This window comes from Coregonus clupeaformis, chromosome 25, assembly GCF_020615455.1.
Source record: "Coregonus clupeaformis isolate EN_2021a chromosome 25, ASM2061545v1, whole genome shotgun sequence".
Classification (NCBI taxonomy): Eukaryota; Metazoa; Chordata; class Actinopteri; order Salmoniformes; family Salmonidae; genus Coregonus; species Coregonus clupeaformis.
Genome location: NC_059216.1, coordinates 13,762,207 through 13,775,774, shown reverse-complemented (window position 1 = coordinate 13,775,774; position 13,568 = coordinate 13,762,207). Strand labels below are relative to the sequence as shown.

The window sequence follows — 13,568 nt, the reverse complement described above, 5'->3', positions numbered from 1 at the left end:
TGCTGGCTTGAGTTACCTGATGTGGAATAGAGTTCCATGTAGTCATGGCTCTATGTAGTACTGTGCACCTCCCATAGTCTGTTCTGGACTTGGGGACTGTGAAGAGACCTCTGGTGGCATGTCTTGTGGGGTATGCATGGGTGACCAAGCTGTGCGCCAGTAGTTCAAACAGACAGCTCGGTGCATTCAACATGTCAATACCTCTCATAAATACAAGTAGTGATGAAGTCAATCTCTCCTCCACTTTGAACCAGGAGAGATTGACATGCATATTATTAATGTTAGCTCTCTGTGTACATCTAAAGGCCAGCCGTGATGCCCTGTTCTGAGCCAATTGCAATTTTCCTAAGTCCCTCTTGGTGGCATCTGACCACACGACTGAACAGTAGTCCAGGTGTGACAACACTAGGGCCTGTAGGACCTGCCTTGTTGATAGTACTGTTAAGAATGCAGAGCAGCAATTTTTATTATGGACAGACTTCTCCCCATCCTAGCTACTGTTGTATCAATATGTTTTGACCATGACAGTTTACAATCCAGGGTTACTCCAAGCAGTTTAGTCACTTCAACTTGCTCAATTTCCACATGATTCATTACAAGATTTAGTTGAGGTTTAGGGTTTAGTAAATGATTTGTCCCAAATACAATGCTTTCAGTTTTTGAAATATTTAGGACTAACTTATTCCTTGCCACACATTCTGAAGCTAACTGCAGCTCTTTGCTAAGTGTTGCAGTCATTTCAGTCGCTGTAGTAGCTGACGTGTATAGTGTTGAGTCATCCGCATACATAGACACACTGGCTTTACTCAAAGCTTTACTCAAAGCCACTGGCATGTCGTTAGTAAAGATTGAAAAAAGTAAACAACCAACACTGCTTTCAATTACCTTAATAGTAAATGTAATTGGAAATATGTATTTTTAAAGAGCAGGGGAGAGAGAGAGTCAGACAGCCTTTACAATACAACATAAATACCCTTCTGTGCGGATACGTCCTTAGTCTGGTAGGCACCGTAATGTACAGTCCAGTAACAGTCTGATGTATAGACAGTCGTAATGTACAGTCCAGTAACAGTCTGATGTATAGACAGTCGTAATGTACAGTCCAGTAACAGTCTGATGTATAGACAGTCGTAATGTACAGTCCATTAACAGTTTGATGTGGATGTCAGGGTGGGGAGGGGAGGTGGTGAAATGGAGAGCAAGGTACCCCCCTCCTATAACAGTTTATTGAGACGTAATAATAGTTGTAGTGAAAGAGACCCCATCATCCATAGAACGGAGTGAAGCGGAGTGGAGCTGCCTGCTGGAAGATGGTAGATCGGTAGATTTTTGGAGAGTAAAGGAATCTAGGAAGGTATGCTTCGGGCTTGTGAGAGTTGGACCGGACGTGGTGATTAATCAGAGGTCAGAGGTCGGGGGGGGAGGGGCCTCAGTAAGGATGCTCAGACACGTATATCGTGAGCCGTATGATACTGCTGCCTCTGAAGTTGATGACGTTGTTAACGGTTACCATCTCCAGGTCCAGGACCAGCTCCCTGGGACCCTTGATGGGCCGAGACAGGACCAGAGTGGCACTCACGTTACTGGTTTGCTGTAGCGAGAGAGAGAGAGAGAGAGAGAGAGAGAGAGAGAGAGAGAGAGAGAGAGAGAGAGAGAGAGAGAGAGAGAGAGAGAAAGAGAGAGAGAGAGAGAGAGAGAGACTTCAGACGTAATGGACTAATGGCTGAATGTAGCTCCTAACTTCAGACATCTGGGCCACTGTGTTTCTGCTTGTAGGCCGTGTAGTTACTGTAGTTTAACTGTTGATGTAAAAAAAGGTGTTAGAAATACATCTGATAGATTGATTGTTTGACATCGTGTAATTTAATCTACAGTACCAGTCAAAAGTTTGGACACACCTAATCAGCTTTGCACACTCTTGGCATTCTCTCGACGAGCTTCACCTGGAATGCTTTTCCAACAGTCTTGAAGGAGTTCCCACATATGCTGAGCACTTATTGGCTGCTTTTCCTTCACTCTGCGGTCCAACTCATCCCAAAGCATCTCAATTGAGTTGAGGTCGGGTGATTGTGGAGGCCAGGTCATCTAATGCAGCACTCCATCACTCTCCTTCTTGGTAAAATAGCCCTTACACAGCCTGGAGGTGTGTTGGGTCATTGCCCTGTTGAAAACCAAATGATTGTCCCACTAAGCCCAAACCAGATGGGATGGCGTATCGCTGCAGAATGCTGTTGTAGCCATGCTGGTTAAGTGTGCCTTGAATTCTAAATAAATCACAGAGAGTGTCACCAACAAAGCACCCCCACACCATCACACCTCCTCCTCCATGCTTCACAGTGGGTACCACACATGCAGAGATCATCTGTTCACCTAATCTGCGTCTCACAAAGACACGGTGGTTGGAACCAAAATCTCAAATTTGGACTCATCAGACCAAAGGACAGATTTCCACCAGTCTAATGTCCATTGCTCATGTTTCTTGGCCCAAGCAAGTCTCTTCTTCTTATTGGTGTCCTTTAGTAGTGGTTTCTTTGCAGCAATTCGACCATGAAGGCCTGATTCACGCAGTCTCCTCTGAACAGTTGATGTTGAGATGTGTCTGTTACTTGAACTCTGTGAAGCATTTATTTGGGCTGCAATTTCTGAGGCTGGTAACTGTAATGAACTTATCCTCTGCAGCAGAGGTAACACTGGGTCTTCCTGTCCTGTGGCGGTCCTCATGAGAGCCAGTTTCATCATAGCGCTTGAAGGTTTTTGCGACTGCACTTGAAGTAACTTTCAAAGTTCTTGAAATTTTCCGGATTGACTAACCTTCATGTCTTAAAGTAATGATGGACTGTCATTTCTCTTTGCTTATTTGAGCTGTTCTTGCCATAATATGGATTTGGTCTTTTACCAAATAGAGCTATCTTCTGTATACCAGCCCTACCTTGTCACAACACAACTGATTGGCTCAAACGCATTAAGAAGGAAAGAAATTCCACAAATTAACTTTTAAGAAGACACACCTGTTAATTGAAATGCATTCCAGGTGACTACCTCATGAAGCTGGTAGAGAGAACGCCAAGAGTGTGCAAAGCTGTCATCAAGACAAAGGGTGGCTACTTTGAAGAATCTCAAATATAAAATATATATTGATTTGTTTAACACTTTTTTTGGTTACTACATGATTCCATATGTGTTATATCATAGTTTTGATGTCTTCACTATTATTCTACAATGTAGAAAATAGTAAAAAATAAAGAAAACCCTGGAATGAGTAGGTATGTCCAAACTTTTGACTGGTACTCCCCACAAAACTGGTATTAGCAGGCCCATCGTGTGATAGAAATATAGTGTATAAGGAACTCGACAATATTAACCTTTCCCTTTCCTTCTGCATAGCAGTGGTTTAGTTAACCACTTCCTCAATGCACCATGCAAGTCATGATTTATGGCAGTGATTCCCAAACTAGGGGTCGCGGCCTGATGTGGGGTCGCCTGATATGAAAATGGGGTCGCAGGAGAATTTCCAAAATCCTGGTAAAAAAAATATATATACACTACATGACCAAAAGTATGTGGACACCTGCTCGTTGAATATCTCATTCCAAAATCATAGGCATTAATATGGAGTTGGTCCCCCCCTTTGCTGCTTTAACAGCCTCCACTCTTCTGGGAAGGCTTTCCACTAGATGTTGGAACATTGCTGCGGGGACTTGCTTCCATTCAGCCACAAGAGCATTAGTGAGATCGGGCACTGATGTTAGGCAATTAGGCCTGGCTCGCAGTCGGCGTTCCAATTCATATCAAAGGAGTTAGATGGGGTTGAGGTCAGGGCTCTGTGCAGGCCAGTCAAGTTCTTCCACACTGATCTTGACAAACCACTTCTGTATGGACCTCGTTTTGTGCACGGGAGCATTGTCATGCTGAAACAGGAAATGGCCTTCCCCAAACTGTTGCCACAAAGTTAGAATGTCATTGTATGCTGTAGCTTTAAGATTTCCCTTCATTGGAACTAAGGGGCCTAGACCGAACCATAAAAAACAGCCTCAGACCATTATTCCAACTCCACCAAACTTTACAGTTGGCACTATGCATTGGGGCAGGTAGCGTTCTCCTGGCATCCGCCAAACCCAGATTCGTCCGTCGACTGAGCATGATGATCTTAGGCTTGTGTGCGGCTGCTCGGCCATGGAAAACCATTTCATGAAGCTCCTGACGAACAGTTTGGAACTCGGTAGTGAGTGTTGCAACCGAGGACAGACGATTTTACGCACTACGCGCTTCAGCACTCGCTGATCCCGTTCTGTGAGTTTGTATGGCCTACCACTTCACGGCTGAGCCATTGTTGCTCCTAGATGTTTCCACTTCACAATAACAGCACTTACAGTTGACCGGGGGAAGCTCTAGCAGGGCAGCAATTTGACGAACTGACTTGTTGGAAAGTTGGCATCCTATGACGGTGCCACGTTGAAAGTCACTGAGCTCTTCACTAAGGCCATTCTACTGCCAATGTTTGTCTATGGAGATTGCATGGCTGTGTGCTCGATTTTATACACCTGTCAGCAACGGGTGTGGGCTGAAATAGCAGAATTCACTCATTTGAAGGGGTGTCCACATACTTTTGTATATATATAGTGTGTGTCTGTCAGTAACCAGGTTTCCGTCCCACCTTTTTAATGCCAGTAAAGTCCAGTGGATAAAAAATGTCACGACAGGCTTGATGGAAACAGCTAATTTGTCGGTGAACTTTCCAAATGTCGACAAATAAAAATACACTACAAAAAGTGGGATCTTTTTGTGTCCGCAAAATTAATTATGTGAGAAATGGTGGTGGGAAACGCCTTTTTATGTGCAAATATTGACATAATAATTATCATATCAAAGTAAACTTGGAGTCACGTGATGACATGTTGTGTGGTCCTCCCACTATGACTCATGGAACCATGCAGTTCATTAGCCTACAGATTAAATAAATGATGATGAACTTCACAGGGCGCACGGTGATGAGTTTGATGTTCCTTTCCCAATACATATCAAGGGTCTTATTCTGGTGACATGATGATCGATGTTTGACAAATAAAAAATAATCTAGCTCTTTTTGTCCATAATAATCTCATCATGTAGGCTATACCCGCAATGTACCTGTAAGCTGTTGGCTAGAGCCCACGGGCCAAGAACATTCGCTATATACACCACCGTTCAAAAGTTTGGGGTCACTTAGAAATGTTATTGTTTTCGAAAGAAAAGCAATTTTTTTTGTCCATTAAAATATCATAAAATTGATGAGAAAATATAGTGTAGACATTGTTAATGTTGTAAATGGCTATTGTAGCTATCTACATAGGCATACAGAGGCCCATTATCAGCAACCATCAGTCCTGTATTCCAAGTTGATAATTTTAGAAGGCTAATTGATCATTAGAAAACCCTTTTGCAATTATGTTAGCGCAGCTGAAAACTGTTGTGCTGATTAAAGAAGCAATAAAATGCTGACCTTCTAGGAGGAGTTACAAAGAAAAAGCTATATCTCAGACTGCCCATCTTCATCTTTTCTTTTTATTGGCCAGTCTGAGATATGGCCTTTTCTTTGCAACTCTGCCTAGAAGGTCACCATCCCTGAGTCGCCTCTTCACTGTTGACGTTGAGACTGGTGTTTTGTGGGTACTATTTAATGAAGCTGCCAGTTGAGGACCTGTGAGGCATCTGTTTCTCAATCTAGACACGCTAATGTATTTGTCCTCTTCCTCAGTTGTGCACCGGGGCCTCCCACTCCTCTTTCTATTCTGGTTAGGGCCAGTTTGCGCTGTTCTGTGAAGGGAGTAGTACACAGCGTTGTACGAGATCTTCAGTTTCTTGGCAATTTCTCGTATGGAATAGCCTTCATTTCTCAGAACAAGAATAGACTGACGAGTTTCAGAAGAAAGTTATTTGTTTCTGGCCATTTTGAGCCTGTAATCGAACCCACAATTGCTGATGCTCCAGATACTCGACTAGTCTTAAGAAGGCCAGTTTTATTGCTTCTTTAATCAGCACAACAGTTTTCAGCTGTGCTAACATAATTGCAAAAGGGTTTTCTAATGATCAACTAGCTTTTTAAAATGATAAACTTGGATAAGCAAACACAACGTGCCATTTGAACACAGGACTGATGGTTGCTGATAATGGGCCTCTGTACGCCTATGTAGATATACCATAAAAAATCAGCCGTTTCCAGCTACAATAGCCATTTACAACATTAACAATGTCTACACTGTATTTCTGATAGATTTGATGTTATTTTAATGGACAAAAAAATTGCTTTTCTTTCGAAAACAAGGACATTTCTAAGTGACCCCAAACTTTTGAACGGTAGTGTACCTCTTTTTTTGTTGTTGCACAAAACCATCAGTAGAGTGTAAAATATGATGGAAACCCATTTAACTTGTATTATTTATTCGGTATATGGGAATTTAACCACAGAAGTTATGTTCATGCACACTGCGTCATCATGAACATCCTTTTATCCGCAACAATTACATTTGATAGAAACATCTCCGGTGGGAAAACGCTAATAGTTTTGCAGATTTTTTTTTTCCGCATGGAAATCTGTCGCCAATTGGATGGAAACCTAGTTAGTGATCATGAGTTATACGTAATACTTCTGATGTATAGTTGTATATATACACAGTACCAGTCAAAAGAAGAAAGACTAGTCAGGATCGAGGGAAAGATGAACGGAGCAAAGTACAGAGAGATCCTTGATTAAAACCTGCTCCAGAGAGCTCAGGACCTCAGACTGGGGCGAAGGTTCACCTTCCAACAGGACCACGACCCTAAGCACACAGTTAAGACAACGCAGGAGTGGCTTCGGGACAAGTCTCTGAATGTCCTTGAGTGGCCCAGCCAGAGCCCGGACTTTAACCCAATCGAACATCTCTGGAGGGACCTGAAAATAGCTGTGCAGCAACGCTCCCCATCCAACCCGACAGAGCTTGAGAGGATCTGCAGAGAAGAATGGGAGAAACTCCACAAATACAGGTGTGCCAAGCTTGTAGCGTCATACCCAAGAAGACTCAAGGCTGTAATCGCTGCCAAAGGTGCTTCAACAATGTACTGAGTAAAAGGGTCTGAATACTTATGTAAATGTAATATTTAAGTTTTTTATATTTCATACATTTGCAAAAATGGTATATACAGTGGGGAAAAAAAGTATTTAGTCAGCCACCAATTGTGCAAGTTCTCCCACTTAAAAAGATGAGAGAGGCAAATAATTTTCATCATAGGTACACGTCAACTATGACAGACATAATTAGGAAATAAAATCCAGAAAATCACATTGTAGGATTTTTTATGAATTTATTTGCAAATTATGGTGGAAAATAAGTATTTGGTCAATAACAAAAGTTTCTCAGTACTTTGTTATATACCCTTTGTTGGCAATGACACAGGTCAAACGTTTTCTGTAAGTCTTCACAAGGTTTTCACACACTGTTGCTGGTATTTTGGCCCATTCCTCCATGCAGATCTCCTCTAGAGCAGTGATGTTTTGGGGCTGTCGCTGGGCAACATGGACTTTCGACTCCCCTCCAAAGATTTTCTATGGGGTTGAGATCTGGAGACTGGCTAGGCCACTCCAGGACCTTGAAATGCTTCTTACGAAGCCACTCCTTCGTTGCCCGGGCGGTGTGTTTGGGATCATTGTCATGCTGAAAGACCCAGCCATGTTTCATCTTCAATGCCCTTGCTGATGGAAGGAGGTTTTCACTCAAAATCTCACGATACATGGCCCCATTCATTCTTTCCTTTACACGGATCAGTCGTCCTGGTCCCTTTGCAGAAAAACAGCCCCAAAGCATGATGTTTCCACCCCCATGCTTCACAGTAGGTATGGTGTTCTTTGGATGCAACTCAGCATTCTTTGTCCTCCAAACACGACGAGTTGAGTTTTTACCAAAAAGTTATATTTTGGTTTCATCTGACCGTATGACATTCTCCCAATCCTCTTCTGGATCATCCAAATGCACTCTAGCAAACTTCAGACGGGCCTGGATATGTACTGACTTAAGCAGGGGGACACGTCTGGCACTGCAGGATTTGAGTCCCTGGCGGCATAGTGTGTTACTGATGGTAGGCTTTGTTACTTTGGTCCCAGCTCTCTGCAGGTCATTCACTAGGTCCCCCCGTGTGGTTCTGGGATTTTTGCTCACCGTTCTTGTGATCATTTTGACCCCACGGGGTGAGATCTTGCGTGGAGCCCCAGATCGAGGGAGATTATCAGTGGTCTTGTATGTCTTCCATTTCCTAATAATTGCTCCCACAGTTGATTTCTTCAATCCAAGCTGCTTACCTATTGCATATTCAGTCTTCCCAGCCTGGTGCAGGTCTACAATTTTGTTTCTGGTGTCCTTTGACAGCTCTTTGGTCTTAGCCATAGTGGAGTTTGGAGTGTGACTGTTTGAGGTTGTGGACAGGTGTATTTTATACTGATAACAAGTTCAAACAGGTGCCATTAATACAGGTAACGAGTGGAGGACAGAGGAGCCTCTTAAAGAAGAAGTTACAGGTCTGTGAGAGCCAGAAATCTTGCTTGTTTGTAGGTGACCAAATACTTATTTTCCACCATAATTTGCAAATAAATTCATTAAAAATCCTACAATGTGATTTTCTGGAAAAAAAATTCTCAATTTGTCTGTCATAGTTGACGTGTACCTATGATGAAAATTACAGGCCTCTCTCATATTTTTAAGTGGGAGAACTTGCACAATTGGTGGCTGACTAAATACTTTTTTCCCCCACTGTACACTACAGGTCAAAAGTTTTAGAACACCTACTCATTCAAGGGTTTTTCTTTACTTTTAATATTTTCTACGTTGTAGAATAATAGTGAAGACATAAACTATGAAATAACACATATGGAATCATGTAGTAACCAAAAAAGTGTTAAACAAATCAAAATATATTTGAGATTTGAGATTCTTCAAATAGCCACCCTTTGCCTTGATGACAGCGTTGCACACTCTTGGCATTCTCTCAACCAGCTTCATGAGGTAGTCACCTGGAATGCATTTCAATTAACAGGTGTGCCTTGTGTAAAAGTTAATTTGTGGAATTTCTTTCCTTCTTAATGCATTTGAGCCAATCAGTTGTGTTGTGACAAGGTAACAGTTATGTCCAACAGTGTTGCAGATTACTTTGTGTTCTGTTCTGTATATCCCCCCCAAAATAGTCTGTAAGTATCTGGTATTAGTTTAAAAAGGCTGATAACGAATGATGAAACTCCTGAGAGCATCTTAATCATTCTCCGACTTATCCAACAGGTGGCGCCATTCTATGGCGAACTACACACTGCAAACAGAGTTACATCATTATCTGTTTATTGTTGTCCTCAGGCCTGATTTGTATTAGTATTTATTTTGGATCCCCATTAGTTCCTGCCAAGGCAGCAGCTACTCTTCCTGGGGTTTATTTTGGATCCCCATTAGTTCCTGCCAAGGCAGCAGCTACTCTTCCTGGGGTTTATTATGGATCCCCATTAGTTCCTGCCAAGGCAGCAGCTACTCTTCCTGGGGTCCAGCAAAATTAAGGCAGTTATGCAAAAACATTACATCACATTTCACAACAGATTTCACAACACTTTAAGTGTGTGTCCTCAGGCCACTACTCTACTACCACCATCATGTAGAACTCCTTCCTTCCCTCCCTCTCTCTCTCTTACTCACCCTCGTGTAGATCTCACTCTCTCTCCCTCCCTCACCTTCATCTCTCTCCCTCCCTCCCTCACCCTAATGTAGAACTCTCCTCCCTCCCTCATGTAAAACTCTCGTCCGTCCCTCCCTCCCTCCCTCACCCTCATGTAGAACTCTCCTCCCTCCCTCCCTCACCCTCATGTAGAACTCTCCTCCCTCCCTCCCTCCCTCATGTAGACCTCTCCTCCCTCCCTCCCTCCCTCGCCCTCATGTAGAACTCTCCTCCCTCCCCCCCTCACCCTCATGTAGAACTCTCCTCCCTCCCTCTCTCACCCTCATGTAGAACTCTCCTCCCTCCCTCCCTCCCTCCCTCCCTCCCTCACCCTCATGTAGAACTCTCCTCCCTCCCTCCCTCTCTCACCCTCATGTAGAACTCTCCTCCCTCCCTCCCTCCCTCACCCTCATGTAGAACTCTCCTCCCTCCCTCCCTCTCTCACCCTCATGTAGAACTCTCCTCCCTCCCTCTCTCACCCTCATGTAGAACTCTCCTCCCTCCATCTCTCTCCCTCATGTAGAACTCTCCTCCCTCCCTCCCTCACCCTCATGTAGAACTCTCCTCCCTCCCTCCCTCCCTCCCTCATGTAGAACTCTCCTCCCTCCCTCCCTCACCCTCATGTAGAACTCTCCTCCCTCCCTCTCTCTCTCTTACTCACCCTCGTGTAGATCTCACTCTCTCTCCCTCCCTCACCTTCATCTCTCTCCCTCCCTCCCTCACCCTAATGTAGAACTCTCCTCCCTCCCTCATGTAAAACTCCCTCACCCTCATGTAGAACTCTCCTCCCTCCCTCATGTAGAACTCTCCTCCCTCCATCTCTCACCCTCATGTAGAACTCTCCTCCCTCCCTCTCTCACCCTCATGTAGAACTCTCCTCCCTCCATCTCTCACCCTCATGTAGAACTCTCCTCCCTCCATCTCTCACCCTCATGTAGAACTCTCCTCCCTCCCTCCCTCACCCTAATGTAGAACTCTCCTCCCTCCCTCCCTCCCTCTCTCACCCTCATGTAGAACTCTCGTCCCTCGTTGCCCGGTCCTTTGATCTGGAAGATATAGAAAGCTCCGGGGTATCGCGTGGTGGCCTGCATCTGGAAGATGTCTGCTGGGACACCACGGCCTGAGGACAGGTCCATGTGGCGGTACAGGATGGTGAAGGGCCTGTCTCTACAGGCTGGGTTCTCAGCACTACACATACACTGACTGGTGAGAAAAAAAATATTTGAAGCTTGGTTATTTTAAGGTTAATATATGACAGTATAATAGGTACTTTTAAGATCACCTAAAATGAAAACATTAAAATATTAATTTATTAGATTTTCCTGTGTTTTATATACAGTCCCAGTCAAAAGTTTGGACACACCTACTCATTCAAAGGTTTTTCTTTATTTTTACTATTTTCTACATTGTAGAATAATAGTGAAGGCATCAAAATTATGAAATTACACATATGGAATCATGTAGTAACCAAAAAAGTGTTAAACAAATCAAAATATACAGTGCCTTGCAAAATTATTCATCCCCCTTGGCGTTTTTCCTATTTTGTTGCATTACAACCTGTAATTTAAATTGATTTTTATTTGGATTTCATGTAATGGACATACACAAAATAGTCCAAATTGGTGAAGTGAAATGAAAAAAACTGACTAGTTTCAAAAAATTCTAAAAAATTAATAACGGAAAAGTGGTGCGTGCATATGTATTCACCCCCTTTGCTATGAAGCCCCTAAATAAGATCTGGTGCAACCCATTACCTTCAGAAGTCACATAATTAGTGTGCAATTTAAGTGTCACATGATCTCAGTATATATACACCTGTTCTGAAAGGCCCCAGAGTCTGCAACACCACTAAGCAAGGGGCACCACCAAGCAAGCGGCACCATGAAGACCAAGGAACTCTCCAAACAGGTCAGGGACAAAGTTGTGGAGAAGTACAGATCAGGGTTGGGTTATAAAAAAATATCCGCAACTTTGAACATCCCTCGGAGCACTATTAAATCCATTATTAAAACATGGAAAGAATATGGCACCACAACAAACCTACCAAGAGAGGGCCGCACACCAAAACTCACGGACCAGGCAAGAAGGGCATTAATCAGAGAGGCAACAAAGAGACCAAAGATAACCCTGAAATAGTTGCAAAGCTCCACAGTGGAGATTGGAGTATCTGCCCATAGGACCACTTTAAGCCGTACACTCTGCTTAAAGAAATAAATAAGCAAACACGTTTGGTGTTCGCCAAAAGGCATGTGGGAGACTCCCCAAACATATGGAAGAAGGTACTCTGGTCAGATGAGACTAAAATTGAGCTTTTTGGCCATCAAGGAAAACGCTATGTCTGGCGCAAACCCAACACCTCTCATCACCCCGAGAACACCATCCCCACAGTAAAGCATCGTGGTGGCAGCATCATGCTGTGGGGATGTTTTTCATTGGCAGGGACTGGAAAACTGGTCAGAATTGAAGGATGGCGCTAAATACAGGGAAATTCTTGAGGGAAACCTGTTTCAGTCTTCCAGAGATTTGAGACTGGGACGGAGGTTCACCTTCCAGCAGGACAATGACCCTAAGCATACTGCTAAAGCAACACTTGAGTGGTTTAAGGGGAAACATTTAAATCTCTTGGAATGGCCTAGTCAAAGCCCAGACCTCAATCCAATTGAGAATCTGTGGTATGACTTAAAGATTGCTGTACACCATCGGAACCTATCCAACTTGAAGGAGCTGGAGCAGTTTTGCTTTGAAGAATGGGCAGAAATGGCTAGATGTGCCAAGCTTATAGAGACATGCCCCAAGAGACTTGCAGCTGTAATTGCTGCAAAAGGTGGCTCTACAAAGTATTGACTTTGGGGGGATGAATAGTTATGCACGCTCAAGTTCTGTTTTTTTGTCTTATTTCTTGTTTGTTTCACAATAAAAAATATTTTGCATCTTCAAAGTGGTAGGCATGTTGTGTAAATCAAATGATACAAACCCCCCAAAAATCAATTTAAATTCCAGGTTGTAAGGCAACAAAATAGGAAAAATGCCAAGGGGGGTGAATACATTCGCAAACCACTGTGTGTTATATTTTAGATTCTTCAAAGTAGCCACCCTTTGTATTGATGACAGCTTTGCACACTCTTGGCATTCTTTCAACCAGCTTCATGAGGTAGTCACCTGGAATGCTTTTCCAACAGTCTTGAAGGAGTTCCCACATATGCTGAGCACTTGTTGGCTGCTTTATCTTCACTCTGCGATCCAACTCATCCCAAAGCATCTCAATTGGGTTGAGGTCGGGTGATTGTGGAGGCCAGGTCATCTGACGCAGCACTCCATCACTCTTCTTCTTGGTTAAATAGCCCTGTCCTGTTGAAAAACAAATGATAGTCCCACTAAGTGCAGACCAGATGGGATGGCGTATCGCTGCAGAATGCTGTGGTAGCCATGCTGGTTAAGTGTGCCTTGAATTCTAAATAAATCACAGACAGTGTCACCAGCAAAGCAGCATCACACCTCCTCCTCCATGCTTCACGGTGGGAACCACACATGCGGAGATCATCCATTCACCTACTCACAAAGACACAGTGGTTGGAACCAAAAATCTCAGATTTGGACTCATCAGACCAAAGGACAGATTTCCACCGGTCTATGTCCATTGCTCGTGTTTCTTGGCCCAAGCAAGTCTCTTCTTCTTATTGGTGTACTTTAGTAGTGGTTTCTTTGCAGCAATTCGACCATGAAGGCCTGATTCACGCCGTCTCCTCTGAACAGTTGATATTGAGATGTGTCTGTTACTTGAACTCTGTGAAGCATTTATTTGGGTTGCAATCTGAGGTGCAGTTAATTGCCGATTTCTGAGGCTGGTAACTGTAATGAACTTATCC

General features: G+C 43.5%; 1 protein-coding gene across 1 annotated transcript in view; it reads right to left on the bottom strand.

The window, feature by feature from the left end:
• Positions 1–1,212: 1,212 nt before the first annotated feature.
• Positions 1,213–13,568, bottom strand: part of LOC121539071 (fibulin-5) — a 52,494-nt gene continuing 40,138 nt past the window's right edge. Inside the window, exons 10-11 of the mRNA XM_041847300.2 lie at positions 10,707–10,905; positions 1,213–1,591 (exon numbers count right to left, since the gene is read on the bottom strand). Coding sequence (XP_041703234.1) covers positions 1,430–1,591; positions 10,707–10,905 — 361 coding nt within the window. The 3' untranslated portion in view covers positions 1,213–1,429. The remainder of the gene's footprint in view (positions 1,592–10,706; positions 10,906–13,568) is intronic.